The sequence below is a fragment of the Phyllostomus hastatus genome, unplaced genomic scaffold (genome assembly GCF_019186645.2).
Source record: "Phyllostomus hastatus isolate PE091 unplaced genomic scaffold, TTU_PhHast_1.1 phas_contig_86, whole genome shotgun sequence".
In the NCBI taxonomy this organism is placed as follows: Eukaryota; Metazoa; Chordata; class Mammalia; order Chiroptera; family Phyllostomidae; genus Phyllostomus; species Phyllostomus hastatus.
This window is the reverse complement of record NW_025333977.1, coordinates 64,371,829-64,398,879: the sequence shown is the minus strand read 5'-3', so window position 1 is coordinate 64,398,879 and position 27,051 is coordinate 64,371,829. Positions and strand designations below refer to the sequence as shown.

Below are 27,051 nucleotides of genomic sequence, written 5' to 3'. Positions count from 1 at the left end.
AACGCTGACGGTGCTGGGAACCAAGGAAGGCCTACCAGCTGAACACAGATTACTGGGAAAAACCGGGAGCTGCCTTGAGTCATGGACTTCCATTTCTTTCCCTGAGATATGGTACCCCAGACTGGGCAAAGCGGGGAAGGAAGGACTGTGTGTGTTTGTGGGTGTTTTAAGGGATTTTGGGATTTTGATGAAGACATTAAGTCATTACTCTTAAGTTGTATAACTTGAATACATAATTCCTTTCCTTTTCACTGATCTCTAACATGGAGAGCTATAATTCTCTGGCAAAGGGAAAGGTGAACCTAGTACAGGGGGACCCCAGAAGAAATGGGGGTCAATTTGGTAGCATTGTGGGACCCTCTTCCCTGCTGACCAGTCGGGGAGGATCATGGGACATCACATGTGCAGTAGCTTTAAAGTAATGCAACTACTTGTACATGAGCAGTAAAGCCCACCAAAACTAGCCAGGAAGGATCTGCCCTATAAGACTAGAGTCCCTCCAGCCCATGAGGTCAATCTCTGCTTGGAGTTGGCCTGCTCCCATGTTCTCTGCTATAAATTCTTGGTGTTTGGTTCAATTCTTTGTACCAATCACCAAGAACCTGGTTACCTGTGCCCACCTGTGACAATAGTGGAAATAATCAATTCTAATAGAACTATATGTCCAAAGATTATTTTTCCAGTATAAACACATCAACGTTTTGGGTATAATGTTGATGAATGATGAAGGCCCATGCTCCACAGCCACTAGGTATCACTTATCTTAGCTCAATAGCATAACAGAAGCACTGTTGGTGAATTTGTTTTAATGTTTTTTAATGTTTAATGTTTCTTTTAAAATACAGTTTTTACTGTCAAAGTACCACTTTTAAAAGACTGTTATCTGCATGATTTATACAAATTTTCAAAATGTTACAAAATAATCTAGGCTTCCTTTTTCAACAAGTTCACAAATTGGATTTTACCTGTCAACTGGTGAGAAAAGAAAACCAGAAGGGGTCAGTATTTTAAATGTGATTGAATTCCTCTGAGGAAATGAATGACATGATACATTACTGCAATATGATATCTGTATTTTTGTTATAAATCATACTTTTCAATTCTTGCTTTCCCACCTAAAAATCATGTACATTTCTCTTGTGCAAACATCACAGTCAATTTCTAAAAAGATTATACACACACATACACACACATCATTTTTAGCATATTTTCCCATTGTTTTTCTTAAATAAAAAATGAGGCAAGAAAATCTGATTATGTACTCTGTACACCCATAGTATGTAACAGACTGCTCTCTGAAATTACTTCGAGAAATGATGATAAATGTATACTTTCAATTGGCACTGTATAATTAGAATTGGCTTATGTTCAATTACTCCTTATATCACTTCCCACACTCTCATCTTCTGAAAAATGGTTAAGGAGACAGATGTGTGAGAGAGTTGTATGTAACTTTTTTCTTCATGTTTTATAAATTTAATAGAAAATTCTAATTTTTCCACTTCTTTTTGGATAAATCAGAGAGCCCCTAAGAAGTGTGCAATGAACTCATCTGCTTTGAGATTCTCCTGTCATCACTGTGCTTTCCAGTAAGCTTTTCATGCTAAAATATCCTATTAGATTACTATTTTTATGATTATATATATTATCTATCCTATGCATACATTACTTTTTTTTATTTAACATCCAGAAACTTCTGATAAATAGTGTCTATTTTCATTTAAGTATCACATTCACAAAAATATGTACAAGATTAATATTTGGTTGTAGAGTACTTGGTTGTAGAATATACTGTTTTCAAAAGTTAAAATTCTGAATACTATGCAGGCTGCCTACTTAATGTAAATATGAATGATTTATGATAAGGTAAATGAGTATAGAGCCATGGAGAACATAAAGTATATTTGAGCACCATAACTGTCAGAAGGCAAAAGTGAATACCAGTCTTGTCTTTGACAAAGTAGCACAATCAAAAAGTTTTCCTTACTTGCCTCTGAAATATTCTTCCTCTCCTGAGGACCACTTCTGAGGGCCACCTTTGGTCCACAATACCAGGCTAGGCAATATTTGTTTGCTTGCTTTCTAATTGTTCCTTGCAAATGCAAGTGAGGATCCACTACCAATCCTTTATACTTTTGACTAAAACACACATACATCATTAATATATTTACTATCTTGTATACATTTTCATTTAAAACCTTTTATTTCTTATTGTGGAAAAAAAGATTGCCTTTTGTTAAAGAAAAGTATGTGATAAGTAGGTGAGGAAGATTTAAGGAAGAGAAACTTTTTTGTATGGAACACAGTGATAGAGCCATTCCTGACCAGAAAAATACTTTAGACTTTCTTCAATTTTTGGAGTCAGGAGATAAAGAAGGAGACTGTGGCTGGAATTATCATTTTTCCTTTAGCTTTTTAAATATCCCTAGGCTTGTAGATGTCAGAGAATTAGAACCATTTCCTGTGCTTACAGTTTGGTATCTGCTCTTTCCCCTTTTATCATTATAATCACACAGCCAGGGGACTCAGAGCTTCCTCTGCTTCAAGTAGCTCCAAAACTTCTCACAAAGACCAGGCATCAGAGGCAGGAAATACAGTTTAGCTGCTCAAGGAAAACAATGGGAGATGGCTCATATGACTGTCTTTCCCAATCACATACAATTACATAAAAACCTACACTCGTTGTGATTGCGATGTTCATTTTGTGCCCAGTCAATATGCTACTAAAGTGATGTGGTGCTAAAGCCATTCCCTTGGGGGAGCCAGATAATGGAAGAGAGCAAGAGTCCTAGTTGTTAGGGCATGAGAGGGTAGCTATGTGAGCTTTCACATAAATGCACCATCTTCGTGATGATGATTGGAATGCTATATGTGTTAAGGGAAGCTTTAAATGAGGAAAAGACTAAATTAAAACTAAAACCATGCTTTGGTTATGTAAAAGCAATACTAATCAAAATAAATTATGTGAACTGCTTTACATTTATGCATAATTACCATGCAGCACAATAATGATCATATCATTACTTTTGTCAGGTTAACTTTGCTATAAATTTAATTACAGATGTAAATTCTAAATACACAGCCCTTGTAATTTAGTATTTTTAAACAATTATGTACTGACCCCCTTCTACATTTGACAACAAATTATACAACAGGAATAAAAATCATTAAACAACCCCTGCTCCCATGGGGCTTATAGTCAGGTTGAGGAAAGAGACAAGTACTGGTCAAATGTCAAGCAGAGGAACTGATGATACATTTTTTTTAAAGCAAAAGGAATAGGAAGCACACTGGCCTTAGAAATGAGACACTCACTGTTAAAGTGAGCTTGAGGAGCTGCTCAGTTGGAACACAATAATCCAAGAAGACTCCAGAGAAGATGAGGCTAGTGAAGTAAGAAGGAACCATATCCCAAAAGACTTAAATATCATGCTAAGGAATTTGACCTCTTAATGGCAATAGGGAACCACTACAGGATTTCCAAAAGGAAAATAACAAGATCAGATTTACATTTCAGATCAGATGTGGCTTTACTTAGGGGAGTGAAGTACAGCTGACATCTGGAGATGCTCAGGGCAGTTAGGAGCCAGTCGCAATGATTTAGGTGACAGATGCTAGTGGTTTAGATTAGGTTATTAAGGAGTAAGAGAAGTGCACTTCCAGCCAAGATGGAGGCATAGGCAGTCGCACGGTGCCTCCTCGCACAACCAAAACTAAGGACAACAAGAATTTAGAAACAAAAAAAAAACAACCAGAACTGAGAGAAATGAACTGAACGTAAGTTTGACTACCATTCATCAAGACAGGTAAGGAGGGGCAGAGTCAGAGGCCTATGGAGAGGGGTCGAGGGGTCCTGGCAGGAAAAAGTGGTGGCTGGCAGACACAGGCACACAGGGCACAGACGGCAGTTGGTGGACCCCAGAAGCGCAGGGGCAGCTGACGGACTGGTGGCAGACCCTGGGCGTGGAAGGCAACAAGCAGACCTAGTGAGGCATGCAAGGCAGCTGGCTGTCCATAGCCACACATTCGTGTGCAGACAAACTAAGTGAAAACGGGCAGTGACTGAGACCAAGCAACCCAGGGACCCAGCACCAGGAAACAAAGCCTGAAGGCACTGACTGAAAACACCTGTGGGAGTTGAGGCCAGGAGATTCTCTCAGCCTCACAGGAGGCTCCTTGGAGAAACCCACAGAGTCTGAGAAAGTACACAAGCCCACCCACCCAGGAGCCACCACCAGAAGGGTCCAATTTGCTTGTGGGAAGTGGCAAAGGGGACTCAAGTCCTAGAAAGAGGGGAGCAGGCACCATTGTTCCCTCTCAGACCCCGCCCCCATATACAACGCCACAACCCAGCGACTGAGGTGCCCTGCCCTGGTGAACACCTAAGGCTCCACCCCTCATATGTAACAGGAGCGACCAGACCAAAGAAAAAAAATTAAAATAAAAAGATGGCTCAAACAGAATTAAAAACCCCAGAGCCATTTTTTTTAAGCGACCGAGAGATAGCCAACCTATCAGACGCACAGTTCAAAGCACTGGTGATCAGGATGCTCACAGGATTGGTTGACTTTGGTCATAAATTAGATGAACAAATGCAGGCTACGATAAGAGAAATGAAGGAAAATGCACAAGGAACCAATACTGATAGAAAGAAACTGGGTTTCAAATCAATGGAGTGGACCAGAAGGAAGAAAACAACATACAATCAGAAAAGAATGAAGAAATAAGAATTCAACAAAATGAGGAGAGGCTTAGGGACCTCCAGGACATCTTTAAACGTTCCAACATCCGAATTATAGGGGTACCAGAAGGGGAAGAGAAAAAACGACAAGTGGAAAAGTTATTTGAACAAATAATAAAGGAGAACTTCCCCAATCTGGCAAGGGAAATAGACTTCCAGGAAGTGCAGGAAGCTCAGAGAGTCCCAAAGAGGTTGGACCCAAGTAGGAACACACCAAGGCACATCATAATTACATTACCCAAAGTAAAAATGAAGGAGAGAATTCTAGAAGGAGAAAGAGATAAGGGGACAGTTACCTACAAAAGAGTTCCCATTATAATGTCAGCTGATTTCTCAAAAGAGACCTTGCAGGCTAGAAGGGGCTGGAAAGAAGTATTCCAAGTCATGAAAAGCAAGGACGTATATCCAAGATTGCTCTATCCAGCAAAGCTTTCATTTGGAATGGAAAGGGAGATAAAGTGCTTCTCAAATAAGGCCAAGTTAAAGGAGTTCATTATCACCAAGCCCTTATTATATGAAATGTTAAAGGGACTTATCTAAGAAAAAGAAGATAAAAAATATGAACAGTAAAAAAAGACATCAAACTCACAGTTAGTAACAACTATACCTAAAACAAAAGCAAACTAAGCAAACAAATAGAACAGGAACAGAACCACAGAAATGGAGATCACATGGAGGGTTAGCAACAGGGAAGTGGGAGGAGGAGAGAGGGGGAAAAGGTACAGAGAATAAGTAGCATAGACAATAGGTAGAAAATAGACAGGGGGAAGGCAAGAATAGTATGGGAAATGTAGAAGCTAAAGAACTTATGACACATAGACATGAACTAAAGGGGGGGGGAATGTGGGTGGGAGGGAGTGGGCAGAGTGGAGGGGAGTGAAGGGGGAAAATGGGACAACTGTAGTAGCATAATCAATAAAATATATTTTAAAAAAAGGAAAAAAAAGAAGAAAAAAAAAGATTTGTCCATGTTGTTGCATGAAAAAAAACTGGATGGGCTTGGGAAATATGTAACAGGTACAACTGAAACATCTTAGTGATAGAATGTATATGAGAAAGGGGAGATGGAAACGAACTTCTAACTTAGACAAATACGTGACGGTATGTATGGAAATTACTGAGTTACAGAAGACAGGAGAGGCAGGTTGGTAGGGTTTCTATTTGATTTTTGTTTTGTTGGGGGGCAGGAGAGCATTAGAAATTATGAGTTCTCTCTTGACAACAGTTATAACTGAGTTTATGTGTCTGAGGGGCTTCCAAATGGAGATCTCTGATAAGTAATTGAATATATAGGTCTGAGAAAAAAGAGAAAGATCTAAGCGTAGACCCATATTTGGGAGACAGCATTTTATATTAGTTGAAATAATCAGATAAACAGAAAAGAGAGAGAACATCAGTAGCCTAAAGAAACCCAGAATTATTGGAATGAACTAATTATCTGCAAAATAAAAAAATAAGTAGAAAAAAACAGCATTATGATTACAAAAATCAAGGGAAGACACTACTTTTAAAAGGAAACAAGCAGTCAACAGTCAAGTGCAACAGGAAGTAAAGATTGGTACAGTGTTTTTAGAGAACAATTCAATATATCTGCCAAAATGTCTGATCCTTAATTTCACTTCTTGATATTTAAAGAAAATGTCAGTATGTGTATCCAATAAGACAATTTAAAGGATAGTTTGAAAAAGTGAAAAAAATAATGTAAATATACAAAGTAGATAATAGAGTATGATAAATTGAACTTATTGAATATTTAACAGTTGAAGAGATATACAAGGAAAAAACTTTAAGAAATAGTAAGTACAAAAAAACCCCCCAAGTTTCAGAACAATATATATACAATGACAGCAGTTACTTTTTAATGTTTTTCCCTAGGTATATATATGTAGTTGTAAGAAAAGCTATAGAAAAAATTAAAAGACCATACACCAAACTTAAGTCCAATAGTTAACTCTGTGAACAAAGCTGTTATTTGATTCTTTCTTTGGCCAAGGGAGCCTTTTACTTCACTTGTATTATCTAACTATATTACAATGAATTGATACAAAGTGGGAGGAAAGCAGTAGAAAGAATATAAAACACAGAAAGCTTAGTAATGAACAGGAAGAAAAAGAAGTGAAGGAAAAATCTGTTTATGATAGAAGAAAAAGAATATTCTCAGGAAGCCTAATTGCCTACTCAAAACTTAAAAAAAATTGAGGTCATAATGCTAATAAGCCATCATAAGATTCAGTGTCTGTTGTGAGGTGTAAGGTCTAACAATTTCAAGGCCGAGAGTAGCAGGAATAATTGTCTGAGAAGGCAGATCAAGAAAGTTTACATAAGAAAGGTATAGGGCAGAAGCTATGCAACAACCCAAGAGATAGAAGGGAAAGTTAATCAGAATCTTCAAAATATTTTAGGATTATAGCATATGAAAGGCTGACATTGGAAGCATACAGTGTGCCAATATGAAATATTTAGAAGAATCCTCTGGTAGACACTACCAAGAGTCACCACAATGAGTTCGTACTTCATCTGATACCAGATGACGACCACCTATTAGTATTGGTTGTAATGCTTAGGTGATGGCAGATGTTTTTAGCTGTGTATCAATCAGAAGTAGGAAGTAAAGCACACTGTAAGCAGTACACAGACACTGTCACTCGTTCTCCTTCCACATATAAGAAGTAATGAGTGATAATGTATCATTTAACTATATTTTAAATATTCCAGAGAATTTCTATTCAGCTTTAAACAATAGGGATTACTTGGGAGTAGGGTATAAGCAGAAATCTTTTTTGAAACCAAGGCAGTCCCAAAAGGTTTCTGTTATGAAGGAAACCTAGAATCTTTAGGTGGTCACACCATTCTGGAAAATTCCTAGAGGGGAGATAGGTGCTAACCATTTACTATAATTTCCTAGGAGGCTGATTCATCCACAACAATGTGTTCGTTGCAAAAAAAAAAAAAATGCATTCCGATCCAAAGCTACATTCTGGTTCAAATTTTGGTGAAAGAACAGGGTGATGAACCCTAGGCTTGGGATGGTCCCAGTAAGAAAACAATTTTAAACCACAGTAAAATCATTTGTGTCCTTTACAAGGCAATCCACGGTAATACTGTATTTTACTGACAGGGCAGGGGCAGAAGTAATGTTACAGCATGTGAGCTGAAAGGGAAGAGATTGAGAATTTTCTGGGTGCAGACTTTAGAGGAATAATTACTGACACAAATCTAGGAAACCCTCCACTTGGGGGCTTCCCGGTGTCATGTTTCATCATGCCTGTTTAAAGTATACTAGAAACCAAAATAAATGTTTGTGTTAATAGTCCTTACCTTAAGAGTTCTATCTGTAGAACAGGCAATTTCCATCTTTGGCTAATCCTACAGGCTGCTTTCTGAGAATCAGAAGAGAACAACCAACTTCGATCATTTGAACATGGGGCATCAACTAACACCTGGAGAAAATGAGGACACAAAATGCAAATATGAGGTGAAAATCCTCAGACACAACGTATATAGAGAAACTATGAAAACACGACCAAAAATAACGAAGATATTTCTTTTAAAGCCAAAAATACACCATGGTAAGTTCTTCTTTCTGACATTTCTTTACTAATATTTTTTAGCAAAATTTACCGTGCACTTTCAGTGTTTGAATTTGGTGGTGGGGGTTGGGGAGTGGGAACGAAAGGGCTAAAAGTCTATTGATGTCTAATAATATTTCATATTCTTGACAACTATAGCAAAGCATTTTGCAAAAGTGACTCATTTTAAACAGATATTATTATATTTCTAAATTGTCAGCATACATTTTTAGGAACTAGCATTTCAATTTCAGTTTACTGAAATGTTCTCTTTTTCTTCAACTATCATACTCTGATATGAAATGTTACTAAATTAGAGCAATACAATGCACATGTTTGTACACTGGCCCAAATAACATGTGACCTTTTCCTAAGTATCTTTGAGGTGCCTAGAAATAAAATAATTCTATAATCTCCAATCCCAATGTTGCTGCTTCCTTTGACCATGCTGACCAGCAAATGAAAACTGCTTCCATGTTCACTTTATCAAAATTTCCCAGGGTACTGAAAAATTGTTAACATTCTCTGTCTGGAGGCAGATGGAAAACAACAAAAAAGCAACATAACAACGGTATCATTGGGAGTCCATCAGTTTGTCACAATGTAATATAAGTACCTTGTCAAACATTTCAGGCTGGGCATCTCCCATTTCTCTGCCATCCATTTCAGACACTTTAATTACATTTATCAAAGGCTGTGGAATGAAAGATTCTAATGTCTGCCTCAGCCACCTCAATCTCAGACTATCATATTCATTACAATGAAGATAACCTAAAAATAAAGAATTAAAACATTTTAAAATTAATACAATAAAATTGTTAAATTTCTACTTTTGATTGAATAAATTTCAAAAAGAAATAAAATTATGTAAAAATAGGGCTCAGAGGTAAATATTATGATTCTTATCCTTAAAAAAATATAAACACATACTACATAAAACATTATAGTCTTGCATATATACCATACTTTGCCATGCATAATGTGTTCCCGTGTATGATGCACACCCATGTTTTTGTGCATATTATACATGGGATTATTATGCCCACAGTATGTAATCATTATACCCATGTATAATGGACGTCCCTATTTTTCCCTCAAAAATTTGGCCAAAAAAGTGCACATCATACATGGCAAAATATGGTAGCTTGTTAGAAGCTCTCAATATTTACTCATTCAAATTTAATTTTGGAGGTGAAAACCTGTAATATACAATGAATACCTCAGTTCTCCCCTAAAGCTCTTAAGGGTAAATGTCATAATCTATTAAATATACTGAGCTCCATCCAAGACAGAACACCTTCATTTTAAATAAAGGAAGATAGGCAGTGTGCATAAAAAAGCATTTAAAGTGCAATTAGCACTGTGGTTAGAAAGACATGGGCTCAGATTATGAGCTTAGACTTTGGTGGATAGCATACACAGCACGGTCATGCTAAACAGGGATGACTCACATCTGGGGCAGGATGGGGAGAAATGATACACATGCTACTCAGGATAGCACACAATTTAGAACTTAATGTTTCTTTCTAGAATTTTCCATTTAATATTTTCAGACTATGGTTAACTATGGGTAACTGAAACCACAGAAGGAGAAAATGTGGAGAAGGGGAAACTACTTTACAGAAGGCCCTTAGCAAATAGTTCTGTCCCTAATAAAAGATGTTATGATTTTTCTTTATTTGAATATATACTATAAATTATATAATAGTTATATTATATTTAAGTACAAGCACATTTCTTAAAAATTAATTAAAGTATAAAGGAAATGTAAAAAATCACCTGAAACTGTCTTCATATACCTGCCATTTAACATTTTGATAACTGACCATACTGTAGCTCTTCATGTATATACCAGCAGATAAAATTTACATGAATGGAATGATGTATTTATCATGTCATTTTTTCACCTCATTCTTCATCTACCCAGTCTACCAACTGCCCAACTCCTCCATCAAAATGAACCTATATAATTATTTATATACCCAGGATTATATTTACGCACTTCTCTGCCCAGTTAGTCTCCACATATGCCAACACTTTAAAGAAACTACCATCAAGTCAATTGGTAGAGATATAAATTTTAAAGGCTGCTACGCTGTGCATGGAATAGACTTGTCATTCCAATTGTTGGGCATTCACACTGTTGTCAGTAATATCGTTCAATAAATATATTTGTTCATTTTCATAATGTGCTTTTACTATTAGGGAATAGTATCAGAGGAATGGATAGGTTTGAGTCGGGAAATTATTAGTTTTAGTAAATACTACCATGTCCTTCCACCAAACTCCCAAAAGTGTTATTATTAGTCTGATATGGAATGTGATGCTGTATTATAACCCTTGATCTCAACTGAACATCTTTTCATTTGCCTATTCACCATTTGGTTTTGCTTTTCTGTCAAGTGCCTATTCTTGTCTTTTGCCCTTTTTTTAATTGCACTCTTTATATTTTTCTTATTAACAAGTAAGACATATGTTATGGATATTAACCCTTTATCTGCCATCTGATTTGTAAATATTTTCTAAATTGTCTTCTGAATTTATTTGGAGTATCTTTTTTAATATACAAGCTTCAGTTTTTAGTAGTCAGTCATATCACTGTTATAATTTCTAGCTTTTAGGTCTTATTTAAGGTGGTCTTTTCACTATTAGATTTTTATTTAATTAAACTAACTATTCAAGCAGATCACAACTGTCATCAGCCTACAAAGAAGAGGACCCATGGCTTACCAAGAGGGCAGGGTGAAACATTACTCTTTCATGGAAGGCCTTCTGATGGTTCACACAAATGGTAATTTAGGTTCAAGAATTGACATTGAGCAGGTGAAGGAGCTGTCCTAACTTAACAGCCTCACATCCCACAGGTGCCAACACCTCTTCTAACAACTCCACAGGCATAGCTTCTGGAGTCCCCACAAGGGATAAGCTCAATTACAAGAATGACTGCACTCAAAGGAGTCCAAAGTATGGCAAGCCCCTCTAGGGTTTATTTTTATTTACTCTTTCTCCCAGTGCACATGCATTTTACCAATTAGGGTCATTTTTATCATCATTTTTATCATAAACAGTGTTGCCTGGTAACATAGTAATAATCTCTGTCTGGTTACCAGGGAAACAAAGCAAGAGAACTGAAGGCAAAATTCTAATGTAGAGGGGGAAAATTTTTGTGAACACTTTGCTCAAGTACATATATGTACGTAAAAATGTGTGTGTGTGTATACATCTCTATATATCTATCTATACATGTGTTGTTTTCTTCTGATTGTCACTCCACTGTTAAAAACTTTCAATTGACTTCCCATCATCCACTAAATAAAATTCAAACACTTAGCCTTTAATTGTAGGTCTGTAATAGTGAAACCTTAAGATAATCTTTCAATTTTAATGTCTCACTATTTCACCAACATACTCTGTGCTCCATGAAACTTGACTAAGTGGTCCATTTCTCAAACATATTTTGTACCTCTACTATAGACCTACCATTTTATCTCAGAGGAGAGGTATTCATATGTGCTGCTTTTCTACCATCAGGGCTCCAAATTTTATATGGCAAGAGCTCATGAGATGGCATCAATTTTGTTTGAAAGGGAGGAAGAAGCAGAAAATAAACTTAAAGCTGCATTTGCACAGGTAGGAAAATTTTTATTGTTTAGTTTACATGTTTATTTTGGATAGTTTTTGGAGGATTCACTAATACAGCTTATAGACAGGTATCTAAAAGTTCTTATCTCAGCCTGGAATCACTAGAATACAATCTAAGACAAATTTTTATGTTACCAAAAGGGTGCAATCTCAGGAAAGCATGAGTGAAAGGAAAAAAAAAAAAAGGAAGTGAATCATTCAAGGAGAGAGCACTAATGTAAGAGAGTTTTTAATCAAGCTTTGCTTATTCTCTCAAGATAGGTCTATAGTTTGAAATTATTGAGCCTTGGAAGAAACTGTGAGGTTTAGTAGAATATCAAGAAAAAACAATCTACTGATTTCTTCCTCTCTCCTGCCTTTCATTGGTTAATTGTCCCTTCCAAGTGTTGATAACTCCCACATACTTTGGGTTTGTGTTACCAGGCCCTTCCAGGCAAATGCTAAGAAAGCCAGAGCTTCCCCAAAATGAGCTATAGCAAGCTCCCAGGCTGGTACACTCTGCTTGTCAGCTGGCACAGATTAGCAGCTCCTGAATTCATGGCAGAAGTACCACAGCAGCAGACACCTGCAGGTAGTTTTTCTCCAGTCTGGAGACAATCCAAATTGGCTTGTTTTGAGATGAAGGGTGGGAAGAAATGTGAGGCCATACAAATCTGTGTGGTTCATAAACTGGGGCCAAGAGAGCCCTCTGAAGTTACTCCTTTTCTCTACCACTGCTTACCAGATACTGAAGGCCTCAAAGGGTGGGGAAGAAAGCATGCCTTAATTATCTTCAATTTCATTTCTCCCTTTTTTGGTTTAAATATTTTATATTCTATTCCTATTTTTTTAGTAGTAACTCTAAAGATTTTAACATGGGTGTGTAAAGAAAAAATCTAAATTAAGTCAATCTTCACCATTTTCCTAAAGGATATAAGTATCTTATAATAATAATAATTCCCAAATAAGATACTATTGTTATTATATGAGGTCTGTCCAGAAAAAGTCCAGCTATTATTAATGTAATGAGAATGGTCTGGGTGACATAGATGTCACCTGGAAGCCAAAGAGTGGACTGGAATGTGCATGTGTGAACAATGATGACTTCACTGTACTAGTCAGTGGGCATGTGGTAGACGCCACTGAGTGAGCATGTGCACTGTGTGGCCATTGCATTCAAAATGACTGAGCGAGTAGAGCAACGAATCAGCAATAAATTTTGAGTTAAGCTTGAACACTGCTCTGTGGAAACTGGATGATTCAGAAGGTGCAGCTATGGGCAACTGGTGATTGGCAGCTTCATCATGACAACACACCTGTTCATGCATTGCATCTCATGTAGAATTTTTGGGTGAAACATCAAATCACCCCCTATAGCCCAGATTTGGTACCCTGCTACTTCTGGCTTTTCCCAAAAGTAAAATCACCTTTGAAAGGGAAGAGATTTCAGACCATTGATGAGATTCAGGAAAAGTACAAGGGGGCAGCTCATGGCAATTGGGAGAACTGTGTGAGGTCCCAAGGTGCCTACTATGAAGGGGACTGAGGCATCATTGTCCTATGTACAGTGTTTCTTGTATGTTGTATCTTCTTCAATAAATGTCTCTATTTTTCATATTACATGGATGGATATCTTCTGGACAGAGCTCGTATATGTGGGTTTTACTCAGGCTTACATTTTTTAACTGCACAAAACGCTAATATCATTGGCTTCTGTAGTTAATGCCTGTTAGATTTTCTCATATTACTTCCCACCTTCTTTGCTCTTTACTTTTTGGTATCTTCTATCTTCCAGCTAAGATACAGCTTCCTTTTTTACTTCAGGAACATCCTTCAGATGTTTCTGAAGGAAACACCTTTCCTTTTTCCTTCAAACACATCCTTCAGAATTGCTGGTGGCAAACTCTTATATGTTCTCTCTTTGTGTAAAAGAAAAGTCTGTTTCACTTTTGCTTTTTCCAGATATTTAGGTGACTGTATTTCAGGATTCACAGTTATCTTTTCTTAACCCACTGACAATATCATCCCTCTAAATGCTGGTTTCCATCGTTACTCTCAACTATCAACTCTTAGTCTGTTGTTCCTTTAAAGATAAAATGTCCTTTCTGGCTGTAATTAAGGTCTTTTTATTTTCAGTGTTCTGCAACTTCACTATAATGCTGTATATTGGCTTAGTTGTGGTTACAAAATTTTAGAGAGTATTTCCAGTCTTCCCCACCACCAAAGTTGACAGTTTTCCTTTCAGTCCTCGGCGAGGACAATTTCTTCCTAGTTTACCTTACATGGAGGGAAAGCACTTTTATTTAACTTAATCTCATATGCTTTACTTGGACAGGCTCTGGCTTAATCTTCTATTCCTGCATTTAATGAAGTAATAAAAATCAACATGCAAGTTTTTCAGGTTAAGCAAATGTGGTCCAGTCAAAAGCGAAATTCAATGATCAATGTGCCTTCTAGGTCCCCACTATCTCTTGGATTTTGGCCACTAAGTATTTGGAGATGATTAAAACATTTTAAAAAATGTTGTATTTCTTTAATATTATATCCTACATTTATTGGTGGTTTTCAGCAAGAGGGTTAGTTATGGTACTGAGTCTGTCATACCTAATGAAACAGAAGTCTTAGTCATTTCTATATCCCTCACAGCTCTGTACCTACCATTCAATGCCTTACACACAGTATGTGCTCACTAAATGTGGCAGAGTTGATTTGAAGAAATGCCATAATAATAAAACTATGTATGTATAATAAAAATACTTAAATTACTACAACTGAAAATTAGGAAGCTAAACTTTTAAAACATGCACTATAAGACATTACAACCCAAGTTTCATGTAGATACTAAGATTTACTACACCATCATAGAATGATTTTCATGCTTAGATTGTCAAAAATAAATGAAATCTTGGTATTTTTTTCATCTAAGGAATAAAGTGGGTGAATTTAACAAATTTCTGAGCCATTAAGGCCTCATATTAGTACATGGCAGCTTTTGTCCATGAAAAAGACCTGAAACTGTAAGTTCCATTAATTTATTTTAGTATACCTAACTTAGAAAAAAATTGTTTTCAGTTCTGCTAATTATTCCCTAGATCCATTGGCCATAACAAGATTTTTAAATTGAATTTATTGCAGTGACATTGGTTAATAAAATTATATAGGTTTCAAAGGTATAATTCTACAATACACCATCTGTTTATGGTATTGTGTGTTCACCATCCCAAGTCTCTTTCCATCACCATTTATCCCCCCTTTACCTTCTCCTAACTCCCCCATTCCTTTTTTCCTCTGATAATCACCATACTGTTGTCTATGAGGTTTTTATTTTTGTTTGCTTAATCCCTTCTTTTTTCACCCAGCACCCATACTCCCTCCCCTCTGACAACTGTCAGTCTGTTCTGTATATCTATGAGCCTGTTTCTGTCTGTTAGTTTATTTTGTTCATTAGATTCCCCATATAAATGAAATTATATGGTATTTGTCTTTCTCTGACTGGCTTATTTCACTTAGCGTAATATTCTCTAGGTCCATCCACACTGTGGCAAAGGGTAAGATTTCCTTCTTTTTTATGGCCAAGTAGTGTTCCATTGTGTAAATGTAGCATAGCTTTTTAATCTACTTATCTACTAATGGGCATTTGGCTGCTTCCAAATTTTTGCTATTGAAAATAATGCTGCAATGAACATAGGGGTGCTTATTTCTTTCAAATTTGGGTTTCTTCAAATATATTCCTAGAAGTGGAATCACTGGGCCATAAGGCAGTTCCATTTTTAATTTAAAAACAGGCATATGGAAAATGAAATAAAATAGAGATCGCAGAAATAAACCCATGCCTTTATCATTGATCAATTATTGACAAAGGAGGCAGGAACATACAATGGGGTAAGGACAGTCTATTCGATAAATGGTGTTGGGAAAATTGGACAGATATGCATAAAAAATAAAAGTAGACTACCTTCTTAAATTGTGCACAAGACTAAACTCAAAATGGATTAAAGACATAAATATTAGACTTGAAACCATAAAACTCCTAGAAGAAAACACAAGCAATAAAATCTTGGGTATTTCTTGTAGCAATATTTTTTCTGATGTACCTACTCAGGAAAGAGAAACAAAAGAAAACATAAACAAATGGAACCAATATCAAACTAAAGAGCTTTTGCACAGCAAAGGAAACCATCAACAAAATGAAAAGTCAACCCACTGAATGGGAGACGACATTCTCCAATGATATATTTGATAAGAGGTTAATATTCAAAATTTATAAAGAACTCATGTAACTCAACACCAAAACAAACAAACCAATTTAAAAATGGGCAAAGGAACCCTGGCTGGTGTGGCTCAGTAGAATGAGTGCCAGCCTGTGAACCTGAAGGTCACTGGTTCGACACCCTATTAGGGCACATGCCTAGGTTGTGGGCCAGGTCCCCAGTTGGGGGCATGTGAGAGGCAACTGATCAAGGTATCTCTCGCACACTAATGTTTCTCTCCTTCTTTTTTCCCCTCCCTTCCCTTCTCTCCAAAATTAATAAATATGTTTTAAAATAAGTAAAATACAAATAAATAATGGGCAAAGGACCTGAATACACACTTCTCCAAAGAAGACATACAGATGGCCAAGAGACATATGAAAAGATGTTCAATGTCACTAATCATCAGAGAAATGTAAATTAAAACCACAATAAGATATCACCTCACACCTGTCAGAATAGCTATCATCAAAAAATAAAATAAAATCTACCAACAAGAGTTGATGAGGATGTGGAGAAAAAGGAATCATCGTGCACTGTTAGTGGGAATGCAGACTGGTACAACCACTATGGAAAGCAGTAATGAAGATACCTCATAATATGATTGTTTTGTATGTCCTTCCCAATGTAAAAATTGGAATAATGATATTGTCCACATAGTAAAAGTGCTATAAAGGCTGTAAGATTCTTTCAGCTACCTGGAAACAGTGTAATAAATTCACAAAAAAACTAAAATGATAATAATGAATTTGTTAAACAGTGGTAGAAAAACAATTAAAATACTCTTGAGAGCATAAACATGTTAAGATTCTGGTTTATTAAGCACCTGTTATGGACTGGGAGCAGTGCTAGCTGCTACTGACACAAAGGTAAGCCTCAAAAAGCTGTCTTATGGAGGATGCTGGACAACACAGCAGTTGAGTAACAGCTGGAGACTGTTGAACAGAGGCAAGAGCTAATATGTGGGCGAAAACTTGAGTTCAGAACCTAGCTCTATCATTAACCTAGGGCATTTTAGTTAACTTCTTTTTGTCTCAGTTTCATTTTTAAAATGGAAATAATCATGCCCAAATAAGGGGCTGCACAGTTCAGTAAGATCATATACACCAGTGATAGTCACACTGTGTTCCTCAGAGCCCTAGGTCTTTAGAAAGATACTTACAAGGAGATTCAGTGTTAAGATGCTGGAAGCAGAGACTAATAAAAATGTTTGAAAAACACAGATTTATGCAATGTGATCCATATAGTCCTTGGCACATACTAAGTATTCCAAAATGGTTATTATTTTTATTTTTATTATTACCACAAAGAAGATACACCTAATTCAGGGAAGAATGGAAAGGAGTTAGCAAGGGAGGAAGAGGGGATAAATAGTATCTATAAGATGTGAAGGAAGCTGGAAGGAAGGCAAGAGCAATTCAGTAAAGAAAGGAGTCTTTCTAATATTCTCTACCACCAAAGACTTAACTTGATGCCAAAAAGATATCACAAATAACAAAACTAATTTCATGCCTTGGAGAGCCATAACCCTTAGCAAGAAAACTGATCAAGCATCTCAAAGGCTGTGTTGACCAAAAATAAACAACAAACAATGGATAGTCCATTGCTGTGCTAACAGATAGGAGTGTTACAATTGATTTAGCTATATATTGAGAAAGGGAGCATCAAAACTAGACACTGAGATTCATAAACTGGGGGACATGAGCCTGCTCACTCAGCCAGGAAGCTATCGCTTCCCAGGGGATTGCAGCATTGCTCCAACAATTGGATTAACACTCCTCCCTTCCCCACTTCTGTGCCAGATTGTTGGGGGGATGTAGGGAGAGGTGCTGGACCATAGAAGCCTGTCAGTCTAACTAGGGGGTATAAACCCACCCCAAGCCCATAAAAGCCTGGGAAATTGATGGGTCAGTCTGAAAAGGCAACTGGTCCGTCCCAAGCACAAGCTAATATCCCAAAAGAACAAAGAAGCTATCTTGTTTTTTCTCTCCCACTTGGTAATGCACTGGCCCTGTGTATTCCCATGTTCTATCTCTACTCACTCTCCATAGTCATGTGGCCTTGGCAGCTACATGGCCAGCAGCCATGTGGACTTTGCCACTAGAGCAGGCAAAGTCCAAGCCTAAGCTACCTGGATGGGGACTGAGACTGCTTAGCAGCTCCCTGAGGTCTCCAAAGGACTAAGCTTTAATACAAAGCAAAAACTCTGGACATTGGTTTTTGTCTTGGCATTGCTAAGGACAAGTCTGGACTTTTTCTATGGTAAGATAGAGGAATATGGGACATTGGGAGGTCGGGAGGGAAATTCCCTTAATTGTACATCTTCAATAAGTCATACTACAGAGCCACATCCTTCCGTGCAGGTGTCAGTAACTTCTTTTCCTTTAGATACCATGAGAACCCCACTTACACTGACAACAGGAGCAGGTGCACCAAGAGAGAAGTAGAATAATTTTTTAAATCAACCTAAAACATAAGCTTTTTAATTATTCAAAGCTTGAGCCTCTTGGCCCAGAAAAAAGGCCAGTACTAATCTAGAGGAATGTGTGTATAAATGCCCATTAAGCAAAGCCATCATTTTAAGTTGTGCTTATAAATGCTTTGATTAGCATTGCTTCTGCATTCCAAATTCAAGCACTGTAGCTAACCTAATATGGGATTTGAGCATCAGCATGAAGACATCTGGACTTCTTAGTAAACCATTATCGTTAGTCCTACTTAGACGAAAAGCTTCTTTACTTGGAACACTGCCTGTAGTTCATTGCCCTTGATGTAAGGACAGGAAGATTCTTCTCCAACTCAAAGTCCTAGAATATATCAGTTTGCCTTTGGGTTTCTAATCACCTTCAAATCACCTTCCCTATCATAAACACATAAAATATTTATAGCCTACTAATAAGGGTAATTTAAGATTAAAATGCCCTCTCTTCAAAATGGTGTCCTAAATTGATATTTCTCTTCCATCTTTTGCAATACTAAAAAATTCTACTTTCAAAACAAAGAGAGAAAATAAGAATTCTGTAAGGAACACAGAGTGAAAGACAAGTACTCCTATAACACATGATTCCATAAAGTTTCAGCTCAAATTTTTAAAATAATAGAATAACTTTAAAAATAATCTCTTTTGTTATTTCTTATATAAAATACAGCAAGGTTCACTATCAGAGTTTTAACACAATTCTGAAACACACAGGATGTTTTCTCCTAAATATACAGTTAAGTGATATATTTATACCAATGCCTAGTACAACTGGATTCACAGTTCTCACAAAAATTTTTGTAATCTTTTCCAACTGGAATGCTCTCAAATGGACATATAAGTTAGCAGTCTTCAGACTGAGATATGCATGGCCTGGGGATACAAACAACTTTCTACAGGATGGGTGGGCTTGGACGGTTTTTTAAACAATCAATTTTCTGATCAACTTCCTAAGGAGGAGAAGCCTTGAGTCAGGACAATCCATTCACAATGGTCCTTCACCAACTTTACATATGAGGAGCACACTTCCCACTCATCTAGTATCTTATTACTGAAAATTGTGCCAGGGTGTAGAAACCTCCAAATCACCAAAGTTCCACATTAGTGCCTTGGCTGAGAAAGTGAATGATTTTAACAACTAAGCAATAAACAGACTTTTGTAATTGAAATGGCCCCAATCCTCTGCCTTCAACAAAACAAAACAAAAAAATGAACCCAGAGAATGCTCAGCTAGTTGATAATTAAAATAAGGCTTGATGAAAGATAACTGTGTGATTTAAGATTATAACTCTCAGGAGTTTAAAAAACTAGTGAAACTACTGAATCACACAACTCCCACTATTTCCATTTCTTATCTATGTGAGCAAAAGCATCTGCATTTATAAAAACAAAACCATCAAACAAGCAAAACATGCAAAATTGATGCAAACCCTGTCTCATCTAGCTGTAAGTAATTCACCCAGGGAAACCAGAAGTAATTTTTTTTAAAGTCCCATGGCCTCGTTAAGAAAATAATTATGATGAATGTTGACTAATTAATTTTAACAAATATTTATGCAAATGTACATTATACTTCATCATTTTTGTACTAATAATGGTAATGACAATTCCAAAGAACTAACAAGCAAAACAGAGACAGACTCAGATAGAGAGCAAGCTGACAGCTCTGGAGGAAGGGTGATGACGGGGGTAAAGAAATCCAGAAAAAGAGAAAAAGAAATCATGGACTTGGACGATAGTGTGGTGACTGTAGGGGGAGAGGCATGGGTGGAGGTGTTGGAGGGTATAAAGTGAATAAATGGTAATGGAAAAAATATAATAAAAATAAACTATTAAAATATTTTAACAAAAATAAATAAAAATAAAATTCACATCAATTCTAAAAAAAAAAAGAATTTTTAACTCTTTTAGAATTGCACTGTCCAATACTACACCCAGTCGCCACATGTGTCTATGAGCATTTACAGTGTAGCTGGTTCAAAATGAAAATGTGCTTGTAAGTGTAAAATACACATTAATTTTGGAGACTTTGTAAGAAAATGAGAATGCAAAATATTTCATTAAAATTTTTATTTTGATTACATGTTTAAAAGAAATTTGGGGTATACTGGATTATAGTGTATTATTAAAATTAATTTCATCTGTTTCTTTCTACCTTTTTAAGGAGATGAAGGGGACCAAAGTTTTGCCACTCTAAAACTAACTTTTGGGACATTGACTTTTAAGATTCAGAAAAAATATCTGACTTTCCCCCTTTTCTGCCCTTGAGATTCAGATGGAAAGGCCTGGTTCAAATAAAAAATCTTTGCATATTCATCTTAGCCTAATTTGAATGAAGTATGGTAGACAGGAGGGCTCCAAGTAGGGGCCTATTAACTAGATTACTCCTTGTATCCCACTGATTCTAGGTTGCCTAGTAAGAATTTATATACAGACAAATTCTTCAATTATCTGTAAACTGCTGACTTCTTTTGAAATCTCAGACCCCCCTGTCCCCTTTGTTCACAATGACATACAAGAGGGAACCCCTCAAAAAATGGAATTATTTTCTGGAGGGCAGGCCTCTGGAGTACAGGCTTCCCCACTAGGTGAGAGTTCTATGATCCCATCTGTAATAGTGTACCAGCTGGCATTGTTGTGAGAGGCTGTGTTTGGCTTCAGTGAATTTTTTTAAAGACTCTGTCAACATTTTCGCCCATTTCATGATGGGTGATTTACAAGGCACCTGCCCACACCATGCTGAGTATTCAGCAGTTTTTGACCAAAAATGGCATGACCTCAGTGCCTCACCTTCCCTAGTCATCCTAGTCATTGCGACTTTTGTTGTTTTCCTGGATGAAAAAAGTCCTCAAAAGGAAACATTCTGCCAACGTGGAGTGGAAGACACAAAACAAAAAACAGCAAAAGCACTAAAAGGCATCAAAATTGACAAGTTTAAAAAACTCTTTTTGGCAGTGGAAAAAAACATCTCAATAGGTGTACTGCATCAAATGGAGAGTTCTTTGAAGATGACTGAAGTTTAAACATGTAAGAATAAATACATAAATTTTTATAAATAAATTCTGGTTTTGTTGTGTCCTCCCTCATATATATTTCAACAGCCCAATACATTTTGGGCTCTCGTTATCTTATGACAACCACTGGTATGTCCATCTGTAATAAACTTTGGACATTTTTTTCCTGTCAATCTGTATCTCTTAATTTGATTATTATCTTGTAGCAGGGGCGGGACTATTTTGTTTTTTTGCCCCCACAGACACTACTCAAAAGTTTTAAATCAGCCCTGGCTGGTGTGGCTCAGTGGTTGAGTGCCAGCCTGTGAATCAAAGGGTCGCTGGTTTGATTCCCAGTCAGGCACATGCCTGGGTTGCGGGTCAGGTCCCCAGTCAGGGGTGTGCGAGAAACACATTGATGTTTCTATCCCTCTTTGTCTCCCTCCCTATCGCTCTCTAAAAAATAAATAAAATCTTAAAAAAAAGTTTTAAATTATATATAAATTTCCCATTATATTTCTATTGGATACAAAAACTACCTTAGAACCTTATGGACCAATGATACAAAAAGTGATTTTAAATATATGTTTCTGCTTCATAGTAGTACAAGGAAATCAATATAAGACTTATAAGTATAAAAGTAATAAAATTTAAAAAAATTTTCTCATTTGTTTATAAGGATTCATATTATCTACTAGATTTTCATTCCCCAAATGTAGTTTTGTTCCCAATTACCTGCTAGGATAAGTGACTGAGAAAAAAAAATGTTATTCACACTGATTTTCTCAGCTAAAACTTCCATTCTCTTCCTTCTGTCCTGATTTTCATGCTTTCCAAGTATACAAATTCAATCTTACATTTCTCCCCACAGAATGCATACTTTAAAAGTACTTTACACAGATGGACATTTAAAAGTGGTTGATCGCTGAGAGAAAAGCACACTACCTGGGTGAGCACACTGCAGCAGAGCTACGGATTTCCCTCCAGGAGCAGCACACAGATCCAGAATCTTCTCTCCATCCCTTAATTCAAGAGCCAGTACTGGGAGAAGAGAGGCAGCATTGAAGAGATAGTATTTTTTTAGGCTTCCAATTTGGTGTCTTTCTGAAGGCATCCGGTCAGGAATTCTGCTAAGGTAACACTGCACTGATTTAGGATAATAGGGTAAAGATCTTTGGAAGAGTGTGTGATAGCCCTTGAAAAGTAAATCCTTTTCCAGTTCAAAAGGGTAATTGAATCGGTTGAGAAGGACAGCATGTTGCCAGCATGATGGAGATGTCAGTGTATCCCTAGAAATACAAAAACAAAGTACTATTACTATAAACACCAATACAATTTTATATTATTAATCAATTAAATGTGGCTCTAGTTTTACATTTTACTTACGTGAGATTTTAATAGCCAAGATTGGTATTAGACTTTTCCTCTTGCCTCAGGCCCCAGTATGACTAAGCCCAGCGCTTTTGATCCTTTTAATATCGAATTAAATCTTCGATATTTTGTTCACTGTGGGTTTTTCTCTTAAATCAATTTTGGCCATTAAGATACTGTTTATCTTGATTACCAAGTTTTAGGTGCCCCTAAAATTCTGCACTGTTGAGGAATAACTCACTTGCCTCTGCTTAGTCCCTCCCTGCAGAATTCCTTGCCAAAGATATCATGGCCTGCCCTTTACTTACCTCTAAATCCATCAAAATAGATTTTAGTCATTCACTCTTTGCATAAGTGTTTTTCTCAGAGACAAAATTTAAAACCTGAGACTATTAATATTATAAGAAAAACTACTATAATTTAAGGGTGTTTAAATTAGTGAGTGTTAAAACTTTCCTTATGAAGAAGAAAATTATGGAAAGCTAACTACAGTGATCTCTACAGTTAGAGTTAATGAGGCAATCAGTGGCTCAGATGACACAAAACCAAGGATGGCTTAAAAATCACTTATGGATGATGCACACTCTCTCCCCCTCCCCTAGTAAATGTACCTTCCTAATTTCTAATTCAGTCCAACAGTTTGATCTCTTGACAATCACAGGCTCACATCAACTGACAGATACAGCAGGAAATATTTATTTATGAGCTGACCTTTCTAGCTGAGTTATTTGGGAGCCTCATTAACCATCATCAATTAAATAAATTCCAGCTGCTACTCACCCTGGAGTTGTCTATGTGAGAAATGGCTGAGTTGAAATGTAACACCTGTGACCTCAAGCGTGCCATGTGAATTTCCATCAGGGGCTTATACATGCAACTGCCTTCTCCTTTCACTGCCTATTATGATGGTGTGCCTTATGAGCCCAATGTATCTGTTTCAGCCATTCTAGAGGATGACAACCTGTTTCTTTAATAATGTACTTCATAAGCTTTAGCATACATCAAGTGGCTGTGAAGGACAGCTGGGGCCTAACCCCAGAGTTTCTGATCTAGTAGGTCTTGGGTGAGAACTGAAAATTTGTATTTCTAGTAAGTTCTCACATGATACTGATATTGCTGAACCCCAAGACCACACTTTGAGAACCAATGCATTAAAATACACCCAAAAGGGAAATCTGAATATCACTAATGCAAATCTTATGTCAGTCCATCCTACTATTACTCTTCAAACTGAGTGAAAAAATCTAGCCAGGGTTTTGAGTCATGTAGTAACAGAGAAATAATGGTCAGAAACATAATAATATAGACTGGAGTGGCTTGGCTCATATCATGTATCCACCCCTAAGCACAATATGTTCTCCATTTATTCATATTTTCTTTCAAATCCCTTAGTAAAGATTATTAATCTTACATATTTCCTTTTAGCCTTATTGTATAAAAGTATTATTTGCTAAGGAACTCTACTGATTTTTGTATGTTATCCAGTGTCTTTAAAGATGGGGAGGAATCAGCCATAGGACACAAGGAGAAAGGAAGTTCCAGGGTGCAGGCAATAGCACATGGACAAGCAGAGGTATGAAGGGCAGTGCATTTGGAGAATTAAAAGCAGTCTGGTATGGCTTGTGGCATAAGGGTTAAGTGTAATATAATAAAAGTTTAAATTTTATCTTATAAGTGATGGAAAGTCATTGAAAGACTCTAGGCCACAGGTGGCAAACATAAGGTCTACAGGCCGAATCTGGCCCTCTGCCTTATTTTATCCAGCCTGGCACCTTGCTTCCCTACCTACCCAGCAGCAGCGCTGAGGTCTTGCTTAACTGTTAAAGAGTAGTTACATTTAGCCCTGGCTGGCATAGCTCAGTGGATTGAGCGCGGGCTGGGAACCAAAGTGCCCCAGGTTCGATTCCCAGCCAGGGTACATTCTTGGGTTGCAGGCCATAAACCCCAGCAACCACACATTGATGTTTCTCTCTCTCTATTGCCCTCCCTTCCCTCTCTAAAAATAAGTAAATAAAATATTAAAAAAATAAAATTAAATTAAAAAAAAAAGAGTAGTTACATTTATACAGTCCTAAAATCACATTCAGCCCTTAGAAGGCAACCGAGGCTGATGTGCACCCTACACCCCGTGAAAAGGACTTTGACACCCCTGCTCTAAGCAGAAGAGCCTCATTAGGTTTAAAAACAAGTACTTGTTCCTAAACAAGTCAAGAATCTTCCACAATTATTCTACCTCATTCTTTAACATAAAAAAAAAACCCTACACAGAACAAATAAATTTTCTGATCCCTCCTAACTTACACTCAGTCCTATTGAACTTCTTAAATTCCCTGGACCAAGTTTTCTTTAGCCTTTACCAGGTTCAACATAAACTACTCCCTCTGCCTAGAGTGACCTTCCGTCTCTCACCTACCTGTAGCTCAGCTCACTCTCCTACTCTCCACTCAGGGGGCAAGTCTTTCTACCTACCACCCACTCCACCTGGTCCACATCACCCTGATGATGATGATGATGATGATGATGATAATAATAAATGATCATATGTTTACAATGTGCATTCTGAATGCTTACCTCATTTAACCATCACAACAGCTATGAGGGGCAGCTATTACCCCATTTTAGAGGTTAGGTAACTGAGGCTTTCAAAAACTTGGCAACTTACCCAAGGTCAGTCACATTGCTATTAAGCAGAAATACCTGATTCAAAAAAATCTGCTGGCCTTGAAACCTAACAGAAGTGTGAGACCCTGGTACTGTAGCACTAATGTATACAACAGAAAAGAGCAGAGAATTTCTACTTCAAACCTCACCTGGTGCCTGTGGCCCTGGCCTTCCTGCTACTGTATCTAACAATGTCTCTAACAAAGGGAATAGCTTGACACATGCTGCAACAGGACCAACTCAGTGAAAATACTGCTCTGGCTGCTCCAGTTGGTGCTTCCTAGCCCTGAGAAAGCAAACTGGTATATTAATGTGGGTCTCAGCTCCTCTCCCTCCACCAGACACACACACTTGCATTGGTGGGATGACAACCTGGAACTGACAGGCCAGCGGCTACTCAAGTTTAAATCTCTGATGGGTGGGCTAGTGGTCCAGCATATAGTAGAGTGAGTGTCCATTAGGAAACTCAAGAAGACTGGCCAGGTACCACATTCCAGGCCTCCTCCCAAGATTCATGAGGAGGAGTCTGAAGCTGCTCCACTTACTGATCTCCAAAGAAAGAAGTTCAACTATACCAGTAACCAGCAGAAACAGGACTCAAATCATCAGTGACTGGCAAATGTTAGTATATCCACTAATATCAGTGTAAAAAAACTATGTACCCTCTAGCACATTTTTAGCTGATATCTTAAACCTACACCATATGTTTAAGAATGTTATTTCCAGCATACTGTAAAAATTGACATTTAAAATATAACTTATACCACTTTTAAAAATGTATCTACTGGAAACTAAATACCAGAGTGATTTTGAAATCCATCATGGTTCATTTAAAAATTCACTGACCAGCCCTGAATGGCATAGCTCAGTGGGTTGCATGTCACCCTGCAGACCAAAGTGTCGTTGGTTTGATTCCCAGTTCGGGCACATGCCTGGGTTACAGGCCAGGTCCCTGGCCAGGGGCATGTGAAAGGCAACTGATCAATGTTTTTCTCCCTCTCTTCTCCTCTCTCTCAAAATAAATTAATTAACTAAATTCATGGCCTAGTCTCAAGCAGGTGTTAATTTCACAGCATTCCTTTTTCCTTTTTATTTACATTCTATTTTGTCATATAACTTTATCCTAATACATTATTTGTGCTTGTAATCTTTTTTTACTACCCTATCATACTTCTCTGCCACACACACACTAAATTCACTTTCATTGTGACCTTAAATCTCTAAATGTTAAAGTGGTAAGTTCTAGATTCTGTTATAAATGAATTATTAGCACAAGTTGATCAAAATAACATTACAGATTTAATTATTAAACAAGAAACATAGAAATCTTGTGATGAAATTAGTGGGTTTTTAAAAAATATATCCA

The 27,051-nt window shown here is 37.1% G+C and overlaps 1 protein-coding gene across 6 annotated transcripts in view; it reads right to left on the bottom strand.

Annotated features, from left to right (window-relative positions):
• The window catches only part of NSUN3 (NOP2/Sun RNA methyltransferase 3), a 67,074-nt gene that overhangs the window by 33,121 nt on the left and 6,902 nt on the right, over positions 1-27,051 (bottom strand). For all 6 annotated transcript variants that reach the window (XM_045850732.1, XM_045850731.1, XM_045850735.1 and 3 more), the window contains exons 3-5: positions 22,599-22,942; positions 8,927-9,081; positions 8,060-8,181 (exon numbers count right to left, since the gene is read on the bottom strand). In XM_045850732.1, coding sequence (XP_045706688.1) covers positions 8,060-8,181; positions 8,927-9,081; positions 22,599-22,942 — 621 coding nt within the window. The remainder of the gene's footprint in view (positions 1-8,059; positions 8,182-8,926; positions 9,082-22,598; positions 22,943-27,051) is intronic.